A 23,215-nucleotide genomic window follows, 5' to 3' on the forward strand; every position below is an offset into this window, starting at 1 on the left:
TACGTAAAATGAAACAAATTAAATCTGAATTATGCATGGTAAGTGATGGATGGCAGATTCAAATCAAAGAGAAGCAGTTATATATGTTAATGGAAGATCAGAGCAAAACGCATGGCTTAAACTTCATTGCTTTACATCTGCAACCTTATCAGAAAGAACACAAAAGTCTCTAAGCATACATATAGTGTGTTAAAACCTGATTGCATAAGTTAATGAAAAAGTAGCAGAAGCAGTTGTATTCTTTGTGATTGATAAGTCTCTACTCATCTACTGTACAGAAGCAAAACTTCCAAGAGATGTATGATAGAGATTTTAACACATGTTCAGGAACTGGTATAAACAATTTACGAGTTTTTGGATTATTTAACTTAATTAACTCTAAGAATTATATTGGAGCAGTTATGTTTTTATTTAATATATATGTGTGTGTGTATATATATATATATGATTTGTTTTATTAGAAACATTAAATATATATATATATATAATTGTCATTAGGAGCAATTTTTATTCGTAAATATATTGGAGACGTTGTCAATTATGAGTCATTTCCACTCTTAATTATATAGGAGATGTGAGGAAGTTTTCTACTTCAACAAATTTGAAATGCCTTCTCTGAATAGATATATATATATATATATATATATATATATATATATATATATAGATATATATAGATATATCAATTATGAGTCATTTCCACTCTTAATTATATAGGAGACGTGAGGAAGTTTTCTACTTCAACAAATTTGAAATGCCTTATCTATATAGATATATATATATATATATATATAGATATATATCTATTCAGAGAAGGCATTTCAAATTTGTTGAGAGAGATATAGATATATAGATATATATCTATATATATATATATCTATTCAGAGAAGGCATTTCAAATTTGTTGAGTGAGAGAGAGAGAGAGAGAATACTATAAGCTGATAAATAATTTTTGAAATTAAGTTTTGAGAGCAACATATTGAAATCTATTCAGAGAAGGCATTTCAAATTTGTTGAGAGAGAGAGGGGGAGAGAGAGAGAGAGAATACTATAAGCTGATAAATAATTTTTGAAATTAAGTTTTGAGAGCAACATATTGAAAGGGTGCAAGTTTGAAAGGTTCTGGGCTGTTTTATCCTGAGGACGACGTGGTGTTTGTGAACTTCTTGCACACTTTGGGTAGAGCCGCGAAACATCTTAAAGATAGCGACTTAGTCCGCAACTCATCCCAAGAATCATTCATTACTCAAGGGTTTTACATTTTCCGGGTAACTTCGTTCATTTCTATTTCAGTTTAAACAATTTTAAGACGAATTCAATCTGCCATGCATTATAAGGAAAACTCTACTTCTCAAGCAAATCTTGTTGAAGAGCAATTGATTGCAATGATATCAGATATCAACCTAGTTGATGGATCAGAAGGGTGGTGGGTGGACATTGGCGCTTTTCGCCATGTTTGCTATGATCGATCCCTTTTCAATACCTATTCTGTGGCTGAGGGAAGAAAGGTGTTGTTGGGTGATTCGCACTCAACTGATGTTGCTGGTACTGGAGAGGTGGAGTTGAAATTCACCTCTGGAAAAACCATGATACTGAAAGATGTGATGCACGCTTCGGCGATAAGAAAGAATCTTGTCTCGGGCTTTCTTCTCAACAAGGCTGGATTCACTCAAACGTTTGGAGCAGATACGTATACTCTTACTAAAATGAGGTTTTTGTGGGAAAAGGGATATGCTACTGATGGAATGTTTAAATTGAATATTGATAAAATGTCTGCTTCTGCTTACATGTTGTCTTCTTTTAATACTTGGTATGCTAGACTTTGTTATGTTAACAAACGCTTGGTTAAGAACATGAGTAACTTAGGCTTTTTACCCAACTTATCATTGAATGATTTTGAAAAATGTGAATACTGTAGTCAAGCTAAAATCACTAGAACTTCGCATAAATATGTCAATAGAGAATCTGAACCACTTGACTTAATTCATTCTGATATATGTGAATTTGATAGAGTGTTAACTAGAAATGGAAAACGTTATTTTATTACCTTTATTGATGATTGTTCAAATTACTGTTTTGTCTATCTTATAAAAAATAAAAGTGAAGTTATTGACATGTTCAAAACTTTCCTGATTGAAGTTGAAAATCATTTAATCGTAAGTTTAAAAGATTTTGTAGTGATAGAGGACAATATCATTTAATCATTTAATCGTAAGTTTAAAAAAAATTCTTGACGAGCCCTATATCTCTGCAATGTTAGATTTCCCATTTTCTTATCCATTTTTCCAGTTCGAGGCAGTAAAGTTCTGTGGGTTTCCGGGGATTTTGTCATTTTCCGGACACTTTGGCAACCATTTCCTTTGAGTGAGGTATGAAACTTCATCTACTCTTCATAATCTTCAAGTTGGTATGCTTGGTTCGTGCTTTTGTATTCATTTTAGTGTTGGGTGTTTAGAACCCTAGAAATCCGGTTTTCTCTGGTGAATTTGGATGGTTTCCAATTAGAATTTATATTCGGCCTAGTTGTGAAAAGTGTTTCCCTTGTTGAGCTCTAGTTACCACTTAAATTTGAGCTCATTTAGTTAATATTGAAAATTCAGGTTTTCAAAACCCTCCACCTTAGTTATCAGTTGTTGGACCTTTGAGAACTTACGGATCGGAGATCTGATGTGCGGATCTTCCAGTTTGAATAACCTTAGATTGTTGACCTTATTGACGATTGACATTCTAGTCAACGTGCTATACTCTAGAGTGTCGTTTATCTCTAGTTTGTTGTTGATGCTTGATGGAACTTAGTTGGCTCATCACGATGATGTGTCGTTCTCGGTTGATGTGTGTCTCGATATATGTATTAGTGCCACCATATTGAGTTATACTTGTTAATTTAATGTGCTTTCTATTGAAATGTTATTTTATTTTTAGCATCAATCTATGTTTATTAATTGTGATTTGACTGTAGCTTGGAAACATTTATGAAATGTGGTTAGATATGTATGATCAGTATGATGTGTATAATTGTTTTTAGGACAATGTGAACCCAGAATCTTATGAGAAGTATTATGTATAACTTTTATGCTTGTATGATAAGATAGTTAGTGGTCATGAGAAGTTGATAGTGCAAGTGATTCTGTTGAGTGATGGTCCGGAATCGTATACTTGTTTGGATTCCGTTGAGTGATAGTCTGGAATCCCTTCTACTTCGTGATTCTGTTGAGTGATGGTTCAGAATCGTATACTTGTTTGGATTCCGTTGAGTGATGGTCTGGAATCCCTTCTACTTCGTGATTCCGTTGAGTGATGGTTCGGAATCGTATACTTGTTTGGATTCCGTTGAGTGATGGTCCAGAATCCCTTCTACTCTGCGATTCCGTTGAGTGATGGTCCGGAATCATATCCTTGTTAAGATTCCGTTGAGTGATGGTCCATAATCGTATCCTTATTTGGATTCTATTGAGTGATGGTCTGGAATCATTTCCTGGTTTGGATTCCGTTGAGTGGTCCAAAGTCGCATCACTTGACTTGTTGGTTTCTTAGATTTGACATCAGCTTTAGAGATGCAGACTTGGCTTAACTGTGTCACTCTAGCCTTAGTTTTAGTATATTTGTGAGCAATGGTTTTGAGAATCTTGTGAATTGAATTAGAAAAGCTGTTGGACGTTTGGGTGACTCTTTCATGATTTTCTATGATTCGATTATGATATCATAAGGTATGAATTTAGAAGATATGGTTATAGTTGTTATTATTTTGGTCAAATTAGTTAATTAATGTGGCTAGAGAATTATATTGTGCTTCGTCGGTTCTTTGATATAATATATGTTGTGAATTGCGGTATCATGTTGCGACATAATGACTTATATAGAAGATGGAAGGGAAATCATGATTTTCAGGTGGGTTTGTTATGTAACTCTGAGTCTAGTAATTTTATGCTTGGCAAGTTCTATTGATTGATTGAGAAATGTTATGCCTTTCAGCTTAAACGGACTGTGATATATGTCAATTATAGTGCATGACGAACTATGAATGGCTTGATCTATATTTAGGGTACGTAAGCAGTCTAACGAGGATGTTAGATGCAGCCATAAAGCATACGAAAAATTACTATGTGATTCGATTATCGAATTGTGCTTTGCCCATATTCCGGAGTCGGGGTATGATAGATACGGGTATTTGGTGACATCACGTGTCGATCCTAGACGTATGTCGGGATCGGGGCTTGACATGGGTGAAATTGTGTTGACTATATGTTATGTGTTAAATAGAATTCCTAACTCAAAAACGAATATTTCTCCTTATGAAATTTGGAAAAATAAGAAACCAAATGTGTTGTATTTCAGAACTTGGGGTTGTTTAGCTTATGTTCGTAAACCTGATAAAAAAAGATTGAAATTGGCTAGTAGAGCATATGAATGTGTTTTTATTGGTGATGCATGTAATAGCAAAGCATATAGATTTTATGATTTGAAAAACCATGTCAAATTGAGTCACTTGATGCTGACTTTTATGAGAATAAATTTCCTTTTAATCTTCGAAATAGTGGGGGTTCTAATTCTTCTAAAATTTATGCACCTCCTGTTGTAGAACATAGTCAATCTGCATTAGAACCTAGGAAAAGTAAAAGAGCTCGAATAACTAAAGATTTTGGACCTGATTTTCATGTATATAACTTACAAGAAGATCCTAATACAATTCAAGAAGCTTTAACTTCTTTAGATGCAGCTTTGTGGCAAAAAGTTATAAATGATGAAATGGACTCCCTGGAGTCAAATCAAACTTGGCACTTGGTGGATCTTCCACCTGGTTGCAAAACAATAGATTGCAAATGGATTCTTAAAAGAAAATTAAAACCTGACGGTTCAGTTGAAAATTTTAGAGCCCGACTTGTTGCTAAAGGCTATAGACAAAGAGAAAATATTGATTTCTTTAATACTTATTCACCTGTGACTAGAATAACATCTATTCGTGTATTATTTGCTTTAGCTTCTATTCATGATCTTGTTGTGCACCAAATGGATGTTAAAACAACTTTCTTAAATGGTGAATTATAGGAAGAAATATATATGGATCAACCAGAGGGTTTTATCATTCCAGGACAAGAAAATAAAGTTTGCAAGTTAGATAAGTCACTTTATGAATTGAAATAGGCTCCTAAACAATGGCATGCAAAATTTGATAGTTTGATTACTTCGAATGGTTTTAAAATAAATGAAAGTGATAAATGCATCTATTATAAGTCTAAAAATAATATATGCATTATAATATGCTTATATGTGGATGATTTGCTTATTTTTGGTTTGAATATTCATGTTATGAATAATGTCAAAACTTTATTATGTGCTAATTTTGATATGAAAGACTTGGATGAAGCTAGTGTAATACTTGGTTTGAAAATAACTAGGTCCGAAAATGGGTTTTCTTTAGATCAATCCCACTACATAGAATTTTTTTTAAGAAAGTATAATTATTTTGATTGTAAACTAGCATGTATTCCTTCTGATCCTAGTGTAAAATTGTTCAAGAACACTGGTGACAGTATTAAACAATCTAAGTATGTGAGCATTATTGATAGTTTTCGTTATGCTACTGATTGCACTAGGCCTGGTATATCTTATGTTGTAGGAGTTTTATGCAGGTTCACTAGCAGACCTGGTTTGGAGCATTGACATGCTATAGAGAGGCTTATGAGATACCTTAAAAGAACGATGAATTTCAGATTACACTATGAGAAGTTTCCCGTTGTCCTAGAAGGTTACAGCGATGCTGATTGGAATACCCATTCATATGACTCTAAAGCCACTAGTGGATATATTTTTAGTATTGGTAGCAGGGCTGTGTCATGAAGTCGAAGAAACAGACTATCTTGGCTCAGTCTACTATAGAGTCATAATTAATAACACTAGTTACGGCAAGCGAAGAAGCAGGATCGTTGAGAAACCTACTATCATATACCCATTTATGGGAGAAACCGATTCTAGCAGTTTTTATCCATTGTGACAGCACATCGGCAATAGCTAAAGTACAAAACCGTTATTATAACAGGAACATGCGACAAATACGTCGTAAGCACAACACTGTAAGAGATTATCTCTCTAATGGAGCTGTAAGAGTGGATCATATACGGTCTGAAGAAAACTTGGCTAATCCTTTAATGAAAGGATTAGCACGAGAAAAGGTTTGGAAAACCTCGAAAGGGATGAGACTAAAGCCTTTAGAAAATTGAGTCATTTGTGATAGCAACCCAACCTATAGACTGGTGATCCCAATAAATAGGTTTAAAGGGTAATAATAAGTCACAAGTGATATGAGTGAAGTTTTGCTAATTTTAATTTGGAAAATTATTCCATGTCCATCCCTAAGAAGCCTGACATCTTGAAGCGTTTTTAGGTTGAGATTTTTTTTTCTCTTAGTAAGGTCTATGCTCTATGTTGAGTGGGATATCTAGCTGCAGGAATATCCTTGATAGTCTTACCTATGTGGATGTGGAAGTGAGGCCGCTTCCTATGAAATCTTGGGCAAGTTTCTAGAGCATTCACTATACTGGGATATAAGCACATGATCGTAATATGCTGACTTTTTAAACTTCACCTTAATAAAGTTATGTGTGTGGTGTTGTCAGAGATAGAGTTCAAAACTATAAGTTACTCTAGTATAATTTGGATCACTAACACTATGTACATGTTCAAGTTGAGAAACACCTTTACTTATGCATATCTTTATGATATGTTGCTTGATATACAATTTTTAAACAAAAACAAGTGGGGGATTGTTGGAGCAGTTATGTTTTTATTTAATATATGTGTGTGTACATATATATATATATATTTATGATTTGTTTTATTAGAAACATTAAATATATATAACTGTCATTAGGAGTAATTTTTATTCGTAAATATATTGGAGACGTTGTCAATTAGGCGTAATTTCCAATCTTAATTATATAGGAGACATGAGGAAGTTTATTACTTCAACAAATTTGAAATGCCTTCTCTGAATAGAGATGAAGATCACGTCCACATCCATATATAATCTATCCGTTTTGATTTGTATGTTTTGGTTTTTTCCAGATTTCTAGTCCTTAATTTATAAATCCTTCAACCTCTATTTCTTTACTTTGTATATAAATACAAGTCCTGAGTATCGATAAAAAAAAGATATATATATATATATATATATATATATAGAGAGAGAGAGAGAGAGAGAGAGAGAGCTATAATCTGATAAATAATTTTTGAAATTAAGTTTTGAGAGCAACATATTGAAAGGGTGCAAGTTTGAAGGTTCTTCCATTATGCAAGGAAGAACCTTATCAGAAGAAGGTTTTAGGCTGTTTTATCATGAGGACGACGTTGTGTTTGTGAACTGCTTGCACATTTTGGACAGAGCCGCGAAACGTCTTAAAGAGAGCGACTTAGTCTGCGACTCATCCCAAGAATCATTCATCACTCAAGGCTTTTACATTTTTCGGGTAACTTTGTTCCTTTCTATTTCAGTTTTCAACAAACTACATTAATTTGACAAAACTAAATTCTATTGTACGTGACTTAAACAAATATATAAAATGAGAATTGGCTTACAGAAATGGTGATTTAACTAAACAAAACAAGTAAATGTAGAAACTTAAAATAATAGAAATAATTGAAGAAAATTAGATTGACAAGGCACTAGAGTTTGACCTTTACCAACAACACTCCTACGTAGTTCTTCCAATTCCTTAAGTAATCGAAAACACACATGCCTTGAAGGTTGAGTTTTTCCTTATGTAATTTTACTTGTGACATTCAAGCTAAATCACATATCACTACATGCAATTCATCCATAACATTGAGATTAAATATAAACATGAGTGATTTATTGATCTTGGTGAAAATCCTTTTAATAAACCATGTAATCCCTAAGAGTATCATATTTACCTTAGGAGAAATTACAATCCTCAATCACAAGAATCATAACCAATTTTAACGTGATATTCGTTCAAAATTACATTCGATGACTGTTCTAAGCATCCCAATGGTGATCAAGCATCAAAGCACGTAGATAATTTAATTTAGTAATTGAAAATATCAAAGTAAGCATGTAACAATACTTAAACAATTAAAAGAGACGTATTCATGTTGAAGCTCATGACCTCACTCAAGCGAAAGAAAATTAATTATACATACTTATCTGAAAACATAAAAAATTATCCATAAAAAATCAAAGCAAAAATACAACCTTTATTTACAAGAATTATTCCTGCTGAGCTGCTTCCATCCTCCGCTCTCTGCCTTTGCTCTCTTCTTCTACTGAGCCTTCCGTCCTTCTCCCTGCTTCTCTTCTGTTTTTCCTCGTCTGCTTCGTGCCCTTCCCTCGACCAAATGCAGCTATCTGCTTTTTCCCAGCCACAAAGGCCCAATGGAAGACAAGTCAAATTTCACTTCGGTAGTGGGATTGGCAAGGCAAAGTACAAAGTTACCTGTCTCTTTCTTTTTTCTCCACTTGCCGTGTCCCATCTTGGAAAATTCCAAAAACGTTCGGTCATTCCCAGTTGCCAAAGCAGGTTGGAGCTTTTGAACTCTTCTTCCGCTTTCTACGCACACCCACTACCTCACAACTACAACTTTATTAGCCAATCTAATATTACATTTTTAATTGCTTACCATGGCCTCTTCCAATTTTCTCAAGTTTCTACAAATGGATTTTTATTTAGAAAAAATAATGAAAAGTGTTTGAAAATTTTAAGTTTTAATGAAAATGATAAAAATATGTTGTAAGTGAATATTATTAAGATTGACTTTTTAAAATAAAAATGTGATTTTTTATTAAAATAAATAATACCAGGACTGTTTCGTTAAAACTTCATTTTTATTTTCTAATACTGATGGAGAAGGAAAAGGAGAGAGTGACATAAAGAAAATATGGAAATAATTTCCACAATTCGTTTTCTATGTTTGTACACTTCCAATATTTTTCATCACTCGATTCTCACACCAAAGGAAACATAATCATGATATTCCCGCATCATTCTTTTTTTTATTTATTTAGCCGAAAGCTCGTCCTAGAAACATAATATAACAAAAGTATCACAAATACTTAAAACTTCCCACTAAACTAAACAAGATAACAACAATAATAGGGCTAAATATATAGTATAAATATTGATTCATCAATATACACAATGAAGTTGCTTTCATCTATAAAATCTAAGAGCTCTTAGATTTATTAACATGCCGAAACATTTCAACGAGATGTGGATCCGAAAAATGGCCAGCGTTATTGGATTGTTGAGCTTGTACGAACGGCATGTTATTTGTATTTACAAGCGTGGGACGAGATGCTGCACACACGAGATTCACAACCTGCATGATTCCAGCTTGTGAAGGCGCACAGGCGAGTCTTACTTAACAGCAGAATACCCTGCACCACAGGATGCTGCAGTGAAATTATCAAATTTCATTTTTTTCCCTAGTTGCCAACATCATTTTAGTCTCCTAGGAGATGGCACGATTGGTGAGAATGATTTATGTGGAACAGGTTCACCGTAAACGTGGCATCCCAGTTTAATAATACAATATTACATGACATTGTCTTATTGGACCGAGGCGCAATAGTGACGATGAATTCATTTTATATAAGTTGCTCTTATTGTTGGGTGTCCTTACGCAAATTTTTCAAGACAAGGTGGATTTTTAATCAAAGATAGTTGTGATCTACATCAATGTTGTGCGGAAGCGCCAAATATGAAACCAATAATCTAATACGACAAAATATGACAAGACAAATAATCCAAATTGACACAATGTTTTATACTGATTCAGCGTAAGCCTACGTCTAGTTCAGAGACAGCGAAGAAATTCCACTAATAGTCAAAATGGAGATTACAAATTTAGTTCAACTCTTAAATCCCAAAACTCACATACACCCAAGGTATTAAATATCGATGAGATCGGAAATATTGGTAATAAAAAAACACGGAAATTTCGATAGAAATATCGGGATATTATCGATATCAATAAAAATTGAATAAAAACCACGGAAATTGTAAGAAAAACTTGGAAATTTTTATTGAAACTTTGTAAGATGTTTATTTAGTCAATTATCTATTAGTTTATCACAAAAACTTGGAAGGAAATGCATTGTATGATAGATAGAACTGATTTAAGTTGATTATATAACGAGCTGGTAAATATTGTGAGTGTAGAAAATATGTAGTAATTAATTAAAGAAATTTAAACACACCATAATCATTTATATATAATGAATTATGCAATATTTTACACTTTATACATTAAATGGTAAGATACACGAATGACTTAGCAAGGTTTAAAATATCGATGATATCGGAAATATCGGTAGTCCAAAAATACGAAAAATTTCGATTGAAATATCAGGATATTATGAATATTTTAGACCATACATACACCTAATAGCTCTCACTCGTACAAAGAACAAATGAAGAAGATGGAAACACATACCAAATCTCATCTCTCAAAAGCCACAAAACGTAGCATCAATATCTTTGACTGAGTGATTACAGACAAAGGGAGTTACAAACAAAAGGGGTTACAAACAAAGGGGGGAGAGCAGCAGCCTTCTTCAAATAGAAGAGTCGAATGCTCTCTCCTCTGCTCACTTCTTTTCTGCTGCTCTCCTCTACTTATCTCTCCGCAAGATCCAGCAAGGAAGATAAGGTGCACAATGATCAACAACAACAACAAATTTTTTTCCGACTAAATGGAATCGGGAATCATAAAAATGTAACTTTTTTTTCTTTTGCCAACCACAAAGTGCCGAAAGAAAAAAAAATCAACCCTTTCTTTTTTTTCTACAAACATCATCATTATGCCTCCTCATCATGTTCCCACATCCCCTTTTCTTATTCTATTTTTCTTGCTTCTGGCTTCTTTAACAAATGCAGCAGTTGCTGCCAATTAAAACAAAGAATGTGATATTCACACATTCTTTTTTACTTCTTTTATATTCTTTTAATTTTGGATCGTCGGATCGGATGAATTGAAAAAAATTAAATGACATAAATTAACAAGAGTTGTGAGAGAAGTAAAAAAAAGTGTGTGGATAGCACATCCCTTAAAACAATAGGAAAACCACCCTGTGGCTTTCACATGGACCAAATAAACAAAAGGAAAACCACCATGTGGATTTATTCCTCATAATCCATCAAATCAGAAAATTCGTGTCGTTGAAATTTGATCAAACGGCTAAAATTATTATAACTTTTTAAAATGAATTTTTATTTATAACCTTAGATCAAATTTCAACTGTATAAATTTTCTGATTTAATGGATCAGAAGGAAGGAAGGACCCGTTTCCTTACGGATAACCTAATTCAATATGAGCCAATCGCTGCCTTATCACATCATTGAATCCAATTGCTGCCTTATCACATCATAATTCAATATGAGCCAATCGCTGCCTTATCACATCACTTTCATAGTTTAATTCACCTTGCAATCCAGAAAGTAGTCTGCAACGGATTCGGATCCCATCCGGATTCAAAATGTGGAAATGTCTTAATCATTAATCAATCAGAAATTATTTGACTTGTTATTTTAAATTAAACACAAATAGTATTTGACGAAAACTAACGTATGAATGAACGGTTAGGATGTGAGGAAGTGTATAATTCCCACCAAATGGATCTAGAGAGGATCCTCTTCTGTCTGCAACCTAACCAGAAATACATCACACAGAATTCAAAAATGTTCAAAATTTCATATAATTGAGCAAATATTCATCAATTATAGATGCTTTGTCTGCCAGACAAGGGCAGGATACAGAATGGCAGAACAGATTATATGCTTTGTGATCGACAAGTTAATTCAACTACTCATCACCACAGAAGCAAACCTTTCGAGAAATGCAAGTACTGAAGTTGGTTTCATCAAAGATGAACTCGAGAGCATCCGATCATTCCTCAAGGAAGCAGATGCTAAGGCTGCAGCAGCAGACGGAGAGACGGGGAATGATGGTGTCAAAACTTGGGTCAATCAAGTAAGAGAAGCAGCTTTTTATATTGAAGATGTGATTGATGAATATTTGCTCCGCATCTTACAGCATCATCAACACCATGCATTCCTTCGTTCTTTCCACAAAATTATCCGGTTGGCTAAAAAATTGAGATCACAGGATGGGATAGTTTTGAAAGTTGACGGTATAAAAGAATTGGTTCGTGGAATCAAGGAGAGAAGTGAAAGATATGGATTCAAATCCCTTGATCAGCAAGGCCAGAGCAGTGGAGAAAACAACGACCCTCGAGTGGCTTCCCTTTTCATTGAGCAAGCTGAAATCGTGGGGATTGAATCTACCAGAGATGAGCTGACTGGTTTGTTGGTAGAAGAAGCACCAAGACGTAAAGTGATATCAGTGGTTGGCATGGGAGGACTTGGGAAAACCACTCTTGCCAAGAAAGTATATGACCAGCCGAAGGTGATGGCACACTTTGATTGCTATGCTTGGATTACGGTGTCCCAATCGTACAGGGTTGAGGATCTTCTGAGGACGGTAATAAAAAAGTTCTACATTTCAAGGAAGGAGCTTTTCCCAGAGGAAATCGACACAATGGATGAGGAGTCCCTGATTAGCACAGCAAGAGAGTATTTGCAGCAAAAGAGGTACGTTGTTGTGTTTGATGATGTGTGGAAAGTAGATTTTTGGGGGGCTATAGAACATGCTTTACCCGATAATAAAGGCGGACGAATAATTATCACTACACGGATTCAAGGTGTTGCCAACTTTTGCAGAAGATCTTGTTTTGTTCATGTTCATCACTTGCAGCATCTGCCTCCAAACAAGGCATGGGAATTGTTTTGCAGAAAGGCATTTCAGTTTGAATTGGAGGGAAAGTGTCCTGAAGATTTGGAAGAGTTGTCTCTTAACATCGTCAAAAGATGCGAAGGACTACCTTTGGCAATTGTTTCCATAGCTGGTCTGCTGTCAACCAAAGCTAAAGTTGTGTCTGAATGGCAGAAGTTATACAATAGCTTAAGTTCAGAGTTAGAAAGCAATCCCCACCTTACAAGCCTCACAAGAATCATATCCCTCAGCTATCACCATCTGCCGTATTACCTCAAATCGTGTGTATTATACTTTGGCATCTTTCCCGAGGATTACTCAGTTAGTTGCATAAGATTAGTTCGGTTGTGGATCGCTGAAGGTTTTGTGAAACCGAAGAGGGGCAAGACACTAGAAGAGGTTGGAGAGGAATACTTGATGGAGCTAATTCACAGAAGCCTGGTTCAAGTTTCAGAAGTTTACATTGATGGAAAAGCTCGAGGTTGTAGAGTTCATGATCTATTGCATGACGTCCTCCTTAAGAAGGGGTTGGATTCGAGCTTCTGTCATGTGTTATCAAAAGACGAGTCAACTTTTAAACCAACAACTCGACGTCTCTCAATGGACATCAGTCCTTCTGAGGCCGTGGGAAGCTTTACACAATCTCATATTCGTTCTGTATTTACTTTCAACCTAGAAGAATGGCCTGGGTCTTTTCTCGATACATTGAGTGGAAACATTAAACTTCTGAAAGTATTGGATTTCACAGATGCTCCAATCAATCAACTTCCGAAATATGTGGGGGATTTGTATCTCTTGACGTATTTAAGCTTGAGGAATACAAGGGTGGAGTTGCTTCCAGACTTCATAGGCAATCTACAAAACTTGGAAACCTTGGATCTAAAACAGTCTTTGGTGTATGAAATACCAGCCAAGATCAATAAGCTTGTTAAGCTGCGGCATCTTTTGGCCTACCATCGTGACTACAACTACGACGTGGGTTTGTATTGGAATTTGGAAAGAGGAGTGAAGATACATGAAGGTATTGGATGCTTACAAGCTTTGCAAAAATTGTCCTATGTGGAGGCGAATCATGGAGGGATCAGGTTAATCAAAGAATTGGGAAAGTTACGACAGCTACGGAAGTTAGGCCTAAAAAACTTGAAAAGTGAAGATGGAAGGGCTGTGTGTGCTTCTATTGAAAAGATGAACCACCTTGAATCTCTAATTTTAACTGCAATAAATGAAGATGAAGTCCTTGATCTAGAATCCATTTCAACTCCACCACAATTTATTCGTGCTCTCTTCTTGATAGGGCGTTTAGAGCAGTTGCCAGGTTGGATTTCAAATCTTCAACACCTCGTCAGATTGGTGATTTGTTGGTCAAGGTTGAGAGATTCCCCACTAAAAGCCCTTCAAAATCTACCTAATCTGTTGGAGCTAACTTTGGATATCAATGCATATGATGGTGTGCAGCTGCATTTTGAGGAAGGAGGATTTCATAAACTTAGAAAGCTACATCTCAGGGAAATGATGGGACTAAATTCGTTGATCATAGACGATGGTGTCATGCCTCTTCTCCAAGAGTTTCGCATTGGGCCTTCCCCACAAATGAATGAGGTACCCTCTGGCATCCACCATCTCCGGAATCTGACATATCTTCATTTCTATGACATGCCAAAGGAGTTTGCGCGACAGATGGATCCAAAAAATGGCCAACATTATTGGATTGTTGAACATATACAAAATGTTCGTTTTAGTTACAAGGTCGGACCAAGATGGCGTGTATATGAAATTCACGCCCTGCGTGATTCCAACTTTTCTCTTTGGTGGAATGCTTGATTCCAACTTGTGAAACCAAGCATGGGAATGGGATATGCTTTGGTTAAGAGTTGGTTGTTAGCTCTGGTATCCTAGTTTCTCTTGCAGGTTGACTGGGAGGGGCTCTTTCTCTTCTGTTTTCTTTGTGTCGTCCAATCGTATTCCTAGCATTTTCCTTGTAATTTTATTGGTGGTTGCAATAAAAATATCCTATCCAATTGATTTTCTCTAGGAAAATGATAAACCGTATGCTCCTTTTAACCTCACTTTGATAATTGAAGTTAAAATATTAAATTTTTACTATTTTTGATCTTACCAATTCTTTACTATTTTATATTCTTTATATTAATTTGTAATCTCTAACATATTTTGTTAATCAAAGGGTAGATTTTGTGGATTATAGAAATTTCATGAATCATGATTGTTTTTTTTTATTTGCCAAAAAATTCATGAATCATGATTGAGCATTCTCCTTTTGTATGTCACACATATTGATCCAGCCACATATTTTTTGTATGCACAATAATGAAAATGTGTTAAGCGTTTAACGGTGTAAATTCAAACTCCGTCGATAACTAACGTAACAAAATTTATCGACAGACAAAAAAAATAAAAATTAGGTACAAGATGTAAAGGTGAGGGCCCACAAATGCAAGCGTTGGGGATAGCGGAGTGGATCCCACGATTTCAAAATTATGGACAGGAGGAACATTTCTCTCAAACTTGGGCGCTAAAAAAAGTCGTCGTCGTTTTTCCTTTTCTGGCTGAGTTTGCCTTCTTAAACCAACCCGACATTCTCGGCCCAAACAAATGTTCAAACCTTTCCGTTACTTCCCTTCACAAATTTCCAATTAGGGTTTCACATTAACCTTGATCAGAACTTCTACGTACATATATATACATATATATATTTATATATAATCTCTCTCTCCCTCTGTTTCTGAATTTTGATTTCCCGGGAAGGTTTCAAACCCGATCGTTTCTTCGAAAGTCTCTGAAAGCTTTTCGACAAAACAAAAATCCAAAATCTTTGTGATATCAAAAAGGAAATAAATTTCAAAACGCGCATGGAATTGGCTGGTTCATTTGCCTGAAAGTTGGTTCAGATAGAGATGGAGGGAGGGGCGAGAGAGATGGACGAAGAATTGCTGGAGTTCGCGAGGGAGGCTTTCGAGGGGGATGAAATTGACATGGACTACGAATTGATGCGCCAAAGGTTCTACGATTTCACTAGGCCGGAATCCTATTGGGAGGCGGAGGAGGCGGAGGAATGGTTCCGGTCCGCCGGAGGCTATCACCCCACGCGTAAGCGATTTCCAGAACATTTGTTTGTTGGTTTCTTATCATTGATAGACATATATTGTGTGGCTGAGATACTGCCACTTGTATGCAGATTAGAGAGTTAGTTAGAAAGTTAGTTAGGTAGTTTGTTTAGAATATTGAAAAGGGTATAAATACTGATGTATGTGGGATTGCTTAGTAAGTAAGAAAAGTAATATACTGGAAGTGTTTGGTTTCTACTTCTCTCTCTAAATTGCTTGAATCTCTTCTTCTTCTCACTATATTTCTGTAGTTTAATATGGTATCACTCGCCATTAGAGCTTGATCAGCTTCTTCGATCCGAGTCTTCCGCAGCTCCAACACTTCGTCTTCCTCTGAATTCTTGCTTCTTGTACGCATTTCTTGATTGCTTTGACTTCGTCTTCTCTGCTTTCTAGGGTTTATTGTTTCTGGGTGCTCTGCAACTACGATCTGGTTGCGTCTTCGTCTTCTTCTAATATTGCACTCCAGGTGTTTGATCCATTGTTTCAGTGAGTTTCGGCAACGATGGTAACAGCTTCTCAACTTCAGCTTCTTCAATCTCCGATCACTGCTCTAGTTTCGTCGATTTCTACATCTGTGAATGTGAAGTTGGATGATTCGAATTATCTCACTTGGCATTTTCAAATGCAATTACTGCTTGAGAGTAATGGAATTCTAGGGTTTGTCGACGGCACGCATCCCTGTCCTCCTCGACATTCCTCACCATCTGGAGATTCTGGTGTTAATTCCTCAAATTCAACAACTTCTTCTGCTAGTGATGAGTATTTGATTTGGATAATGCATGATAAAGCCCTGATGCAGTTACTGACTGCTTCTTTGAGTCCAATGGCTCTGTCGTGTGCTATTGGTAGTACAAGCTCTCGGGATCTCTGGATTCGATTGCAAGAACAATTCTCCACAGTCTCCAAGACTAGCATATTTCAGATGAAGTCTAATCTTCAAACCATTAAAAAGGGATCTGATTCTGTTGCTCAATATTTACAGAAAATCAAAGAGGCCAGAGATTATCTTTCAGCTGCTGGGGTGTATTTTGTTGATGAAGATATTGTCATTCTTGCGTTGAATGGTTTGCCACCAGAGTATAATACATTCAGAACAGTAATAAGGGGACGTGAGAATGTTATATCTCTGAAGGAGTTTAGGACACAATTACTTGCTGAAGAAGCTATTCTGGAATCCACTGTTAATGCACCTTTTATGACTGCAATGGTTGCTCATAATTTACCTCCGAGAGCACCTACTCAATCCAATTTTGTGGCTGGTGGTTTCAAGCAATTCAATGCTCCCAAAAACAAGGGGAAGGGCCGGTTTCATCAAAATAACAGGACTTTTTCATCCAAGCCGTATCTTCCTACTCAAACTCATGTTCTCCAAAATCCAAGTCCTGGTGTTCTTGGTTCTTTTCCTCATCAGCAGCACTCCCCTCCTTCTGCTCCACATCTCCTCTTATGTCAACTTTGCAATTGTGGTGGTCATTCTGCGCCTTTCTGTCCATCCAATTCTTCTGCGAAATCCCGATGTCAGATTTGTGGCAGGTTTAATCACAGTACATGGTTCTGTTTTTACAATGACAAGGGTCCCAACTATATTGGTGCTGGCAATGGTTCTTATCCACAACCAGGGCATCCATATTCTCAGCAGGCTTCTTATTCACAGCAAGGGTATTCATCACAGTTTCCTGCTCCACAACAAATTCAGTCTCAGGCACCAATGCAGGCTTTTCATACTATGGTGCCACAACCCTCTCCTCCAGCAGCATCTTCATCTCCTTCCCAAGTTTGGATCACTGATTTCGGGGCAACGAATCATATGACTGCTGATCTTTCCAATCTGTCTCTAGCTTTACCCTATCCCACTAATGAAGTCATACAAACTGCCAATGGTGAAGGTTTGCCTGTATCTCACATTGGTAGTACTGTTATAAAACCATCTCTCCATCCTATAAAATTGAATTCTGTGTTATATGTTCCCAAATTAACACAGAATCTTCTATCTGTCCATCGCATATGTTTGGATAATAATTGTTGGCTTATCTTTGATGCCTTCTGTTTTTGGATCCAGGACAAGGCCACAGGGAGGGTACTCTATAAAAGATTGTGCAGTAATGGACTCTACCCACTCTCATCTCTAGCCAATGTGTCACCTGCTGGTTCTCAAAGCATTGCTTCAAATAAAGCCCTCCTTGGTCAGTTGGTTACTTCTACTACCTGGCACAATAGATTAGGACATCCATCTAATTCAGTTGTCTCTCTTATGTTGCATAAGTCCAAAGTTGCTTTTGCAAAAGACCCAAATCCTGTTCTGTGTCCTAGTTGTCTTGAGGGTAAATTCTGTAAACTTCCATTTGCATTAAGTGTCAATAAATCTGTAACTCCTTTTGATGTAGTGCATAGTGATCTTTGGGGTCCTGCACCTTGTAAATCTGTGGATGGATATCGGTACTATGTCACCTTCATTGATGAATGTACCCGGTATTCCTGGATTTTCCCATTGATGAATAAATCCGATCTTTGTGCCACTTTTATTGCTTTTCATGCTTATGTTCTCACTCAATTCTCTGCAAACATTAAAATTTTGCAAAGTGATGGTGGTGGTGAGTACATTAGCAAGTCACTTCAATCTTTTCTTCTCCAAAAGGGCATTTCTCATCAAAAATCCTGTCCTTATACCCCTGAACAAAATGGGATGGCTGAACGTAAACACAGACACGTTATTGAAACCACAATTACTTTGTTGCAAACAGCTAAACTGCCTTCCCAGTTTTGGTCCTTTGCATGTCAAACTGCCATTTATCTCATTAATAGAATGCCTACTCCCATTCTCCATAACCAGTCTCCTTTTGAAGCCTTATATGGTGCTGTTCCAGTGATTCATCACTTGCGAACGTTTGGTTGTGCTTGTTATCATTTCTTAAGACCTTACAATGCTACCAAACTTCAAGCTAAGACTACAAAATGTGTGTTTTTGGGATATGCATCCAAATTCAAGGGCTTCATTTGTTTTGCAGTTTCTACACATAAATTCTTTGTGTCTAGACATGTGGTATTTAGTGAACATGAGTTTCCTTATAATGACTTGTTGTCCCGAGCCACCACACCACAATCTCCTACTTCTGTTCACATTACTGACCTGTCATCTCTTCCTGTCGTCCCCTCACAGCCTATAGTCACTATACCCTCCTCTCATACTCCTATTTCTCCTGAGTCTCCATTACATTCCCCTTCTGCTCCCGGGTCTTCATCCTTCTCACCAACCACGTCTCAGTTTCTTGACCCACCACCCTCTCATCAGTCCATTACTGGTGCAGTTTCACCCACTGATCACAACCCTGTGGTACTTGAACATAGTCCTGTTACACTACAAGTGGTTCCTTCCATTCCCTCCTTGAATATACACCCTATGCAGACTAGGAGTAAGAGTGGTATCAGCAAAAAGAAGGTTCTTTTGTCTGCTCTTGCTACTTCCATGGATGCTGATTTGTCTATGTGTGAACCCAAAACATACAAATCTGCTCTCAAGAGTCCTGTGTGGTTTCAAGCAATGAAGGAAGAGATCAGTGCTTTGCATACTCAAGGAACATGGAGTTTAGTTCCTTTACCTGCAAACAAGAATTTAGTAGGGTGTAAATGGATTTTCAAACTCAAGAGACATTCAGATGGTTCAATTGCACGCCATAAAGCTCGATTGGTTGCCAAGGGATTTAGTCAAGAACCTGGGCTGGATTACAGTGAGACCTTTAGTCCAGTTGTTAAACCCACCACAGTGAGGATTGTTTTAGCACTTGCTGCTCACTTTAATTGGTCACTTCGGCAACTAGATGTCAAGAATGCGTTTCTCCATGGCATATTACAGGATGAGGTGTATATGGATCAGCCACCTGGCTTTGAGGATCCCCAGAATCCTACTTTGGTATGTCAATTGCATAAGTCCCTATATGGCTTAAAACAGGCCCCGAGGGCATGGAATGACAGGTTTACTTCTTTTCTGCCTAAGTTGGGCTTCCATAACACCTATTCTGATTCCTCCTTATTTGTGAAACCTGTTGGTGCCAATATTGTGATCTTATTGCTATATGTCGATGATATTATCATCACAGGAAGTGCAATCACTGAGATTCAGCAGGTCATTGATGCTTTAACTTCTGAATTTGACATCAAGGACTTAGGTCCTCTTCACTACTTCCTTGGCATTCAGATTTCCAAGACTGCCAAGGGGTTATTTTTGTCCCAACAGAAATATGTACAGGATCTCCTTGTCAAAACAGAAATGCTTGACTCCAAGCCTTGTGACACACCCTGCTTACCTTCTACCAGGTTACTCAAGGATGATGGTGACCCTTATCCTAATCCTACTTTATATAGGAGTGTGGTGGGTGCTCTTCAATATCTAACGTTCACACGCCCTGATATAGCTTTCTCTGTGCATCAAGTCTGTCAGTTTATGCAATATCCTATGGTCTCTCATTTCACTGCAGTTAAAAGGATCCTTCGGTATTTGAAGGGCACTATGTCCTGTGGCATTACCTATTCTCAAGGGGACTTGGCACTATCTGCATTTAGTGATGCCGATTGGGCTGGAGATCCCAATGATCGGCGATCTACAACAGGGTCTGTGGTGTTCCTCGGGCATAATCCTATCTCATGGTCCTCTAAGAAACAGCAGACAGTGTCCCGATCTTCGACTGAGGCAGAGTATCGTGCTTTATCCTCCACTGCAGCAGAACTTGATTGGATTCAACAAATCCTTGCTTTTCTGCATTTTCCGATGTCTGCTCCTCCTGTTTTATACTGTGACAACCTTTCTGCTATAGCCTTGTCTTTCAATCCTGTCCAACATCAACGGACCAAACACATTGAAATTGATGTGCATTTTGTTCGAGAGCGGGTTTCTCAGAACAAGCTTGTGGTGCAGTTTGTGTCCTCCAAGGAGCAGTTTGCTGATATCTTGACCAAAGGCCTCAGTTCTTCATTGTTCCTTTTTCATTGTAACAATCTCATGTTAGGATCATCCAAACATGAGCTTGAGGGAGGATGATAGACATATATTGTGTGGCTGAGATATTGCCACTTGTATGCAGATTAGAGAGTTAGTTAGAAAGTTAGTTAGGTAGTTTGTTTAGAATATTGAAAAGGGTATAAATACTGATGTATGTGGGATTGCTTAGTAAGTAAGAAAAGTAATATACTGGAAGTGTTTGGTTTCTACTTCTCTCTCTAAATTGCTTGAATCTCTTCTTCTTCTCACTATATTTATGTAGTTTAATAATCATGTCCCAAAAACAATGAATTTTGGATCATCTCCTATGATTACCACATTAATTAATGATCGTTTTCTGCTAATAAATTTCAACATCTACATGTTTAGTTCATGCATTTTAAATATGTTACGTTGTTTTATATGAACAGATTAGAGATTAATTGAATTATAAATAATGTAATTTGATTAGATTAATTTGTTACCACTAACTTTGTATTTTCTTTGTTTAATTTGTTTCAAATCCTTTAGCCTTCCTTGAAAAATTGTTGAATTGGCAAAAAGAGAATCATCCAGTACCTGTAAAAACCTCTGCGGAATCGAAAGATGTTGAAGTTACTAGATGCAGTACCTTGAAAAATTGCATGGAAACGGAGATCTCTGCATTCGTAGACGATAATGACAAAGGTACATTCGGCCTCATCGACTCATGTCTTATTAGATTTTCGACGCAATGTGATAGTTCGTTGTAAAATTACCGCACTTGGAAAATTTTATGTCTGTTATCTGAATCGACTTTGCCTGAATTAGTACATGAAGTTGTATCTCACTGTTATGTTTTATGTTCATGTTTCGACATGATTAGAGTTTTCTAATCACATGGCTCAAGACACTCTGAAAACCAAACTGAAGTCCTCGGGTAAGTCACCACATCTATTAAGGAGTTCAACGTTAATGAAATTCACGGCGAGTCAGTTGGCCAAGCAAAATCAGCACCGAGAGGTTCACTCCAATCGGTTATTAAGGAGGTGCTGTTATTTTTCTCTGATGTTTCTGTTGTCATTAATGTATGTTTTGTTCTAATTGTTTGGTGGTCTAGTTTTCTAACTTGTCCCATTTTCCGACTCTTGATTACAGAGTTGCGAAAAAGCTCGAGAAACTCGATGAGAAATCACAGAATTCTCCGCCACCTACGATGGGCTGCGAAAATTCGAAGCAATGTAGCATAGCACTTTGCAAATTCGGTAGTGCTATCACACGTGCATTCTTACTTCTCACTAACCCCTCTCAATTTTTCGGCCATTGGAAAAATAAGTGTGTAAATAACACTATCCTACAAATTACGCAACCGAAACTATAACAGAAGAGCGATTATAACGTATTAAAGTACCATCTCACTAAATTATCCAACAATGTTTCAGAGATTAGGAACAATCATACTACTTTCAGCTCAGTCATTCCATCAAACGGCTGGTTCGCTGCAATTCCACTTATGCTCAAATCACTACCGTCCGTTCCTACCATCGATTCCATCAAATTCTCCGAAACCCATTTCTCAATCAAATCCAAACACAGCTGCAACCACACCCAGAAAATTAAAAAGTCGAACTTTACAAAACTCCACTCCGAAAACATAAATTACACAAAACCCAACAAAATCTCACCCTGTTCTCGGACAATCCGACTTGAATAACCCCATCCGGATTATCCACCCTCTCGTACGGGTCCTCCGAAGCCCTATCCAACCCGATATAGTACGGCGAGTCATTGGGCTTCGCAATCCAGCTCGCCCGGGAGGACATCCGGACCCGGCCCATGGACCCGCGGGTGGACAAGCTGGACCGCGACAGCGTTCTGGGGAGCTCCGCCAGGTTGGAGGAGGACTGGGAGGGGGAAGGTGGATCGGGTTTGGAGGGTCGCCGTCGTTTTAGGTAGAGCTGGAGGCAGTAATAGAGAGCACATGGGATTAGAGAGGCGAGGATGAGGCCGCCTCTGCCTTGGACGACGCCTTGGAGTGGCACAATCAGTCTCATCGCGGTGACTCCGGTGGGCTTGTTTCGGGTTGGGTCGGAGTCGGGTTGGCCGGTCCAGGTCTCGAGCTGCAGTGGGAGGGTTTCGGGTTGGCCGTTGGTTGGCGTGGAGGGATTGAGTGAGATTCGAGAGCCCTGCGAGGGAAGTGTGTGTTTTGCAGTTTCGCTACCAGAAACTTTTGGTCTGGTTATGATTGGCACCTGCCAGTTTCCATCTTTGCATCTTTTGTTGGTGGCGTGCAAACACCATCGTCGTATAATAACAAAAAAACGATTTCATTCTTTTTGGGGCTAAAGATGT

General features: G+C 37.3%; 3 protein-coding genes and 1 long non-coding RNA gene across 4 annotated transcripts; 2 read left to right on the forward strand and 2 right to left on the reverse strand.

Annotated features, from left to right (window-relative positions):
• Positions 1 to 8,064: 8,064 nt before the first annotated feature.
• LOC103439615 (uncharacterized) lies at positions 8,065 to 8,581 on the reverse strand. The gene is made up of 2 exons (XR_530000.4): positions 8,451 to 8,581; positions 8,065 to 8,362 (listed from the first exon to the last, which is right to left on the reverse strand). It is a non-coding gene; the product is annotated as an uncharacterized lncRNA (long non-coding RNA).
• A 2,976-nt stretch (positions 8,582 to 11,557) lies between these two features.
• LOC103440987 (disease resistance protein RPM1-like) lies at positions 11,558 to 14,805 on the forward strand. Its single transcript, XM_008379686.3, has one exon. It carries the CDS (start codon positions 11,774 to 11,776, stop codon positions 14,606 to 14,608), a length of 2,835 nt encoding a protein of 944 aa, XP_008377908.3. The 5' UTR covers positions 11,558 to 11,773; the 3' UTR covers positions 14,609 to 14,805.
• Positions 14,806 to 15,557: 752 nt separating this feature from the next.
• LOC108171059 (uncharacterized) lies at positions 15,558 to 22,544 on the forward strand. Its single transcript, XM_029106638.2, has 4 exons — positions 15,558 to 15,892; positions 21,416 to 21,571; positions 21,750 to 21,912; positions 22,022 to 22,544. Exons 1-4 carry the CDS (start codon positions 15,700 to 15,702, stop codon positions 22,242 to 22,244), a joined length of 735 nt encoding a protein of 244 aa, XP_028962471.1. The 5' UTR covers positions 15,558 to 15,699; the 3' UTR covers positions 22,245 to 22,544.
• LOC103414844 (probable aminotransferase ACS12) lies at positions 22,256 to 23,162 on the reverse strand. The gene is made up of 2 exons (XM_008353210.4): positions 22,549 to 23,162; positions 22,256 to 22,459 (listed from the first exon to the last, which is right to left on the reverse strand). Exons 1-2 carry the CDS (start codon positions 22,915 to 22,917, stop codon positions 22,319 to 22,321), a joined length of 510 nt encoding a protein of 169 aa, XP_008351432.1. The 5' UTR covers positions 22,918 to 23,162; the 3' UTR covers positions 22,256 to 22,318.
• Between the last annotated feature and the right edge of the window lie 53 nt (positions 23,163 to 23,215).

The sequence above is a fragment of the Malus domestica genome, chromosome 01 (genome assembly GCF_042453785.1).
Source record: "Malus domestica chromosome 01, GDT2T_hap1".
Classification (NCBI taxonomy): Eukaryota; Viridiplantae; Streptophyta; class Magnoliopsida; order Rosales; family Rosaceae; genus Malus; species Malus domestica.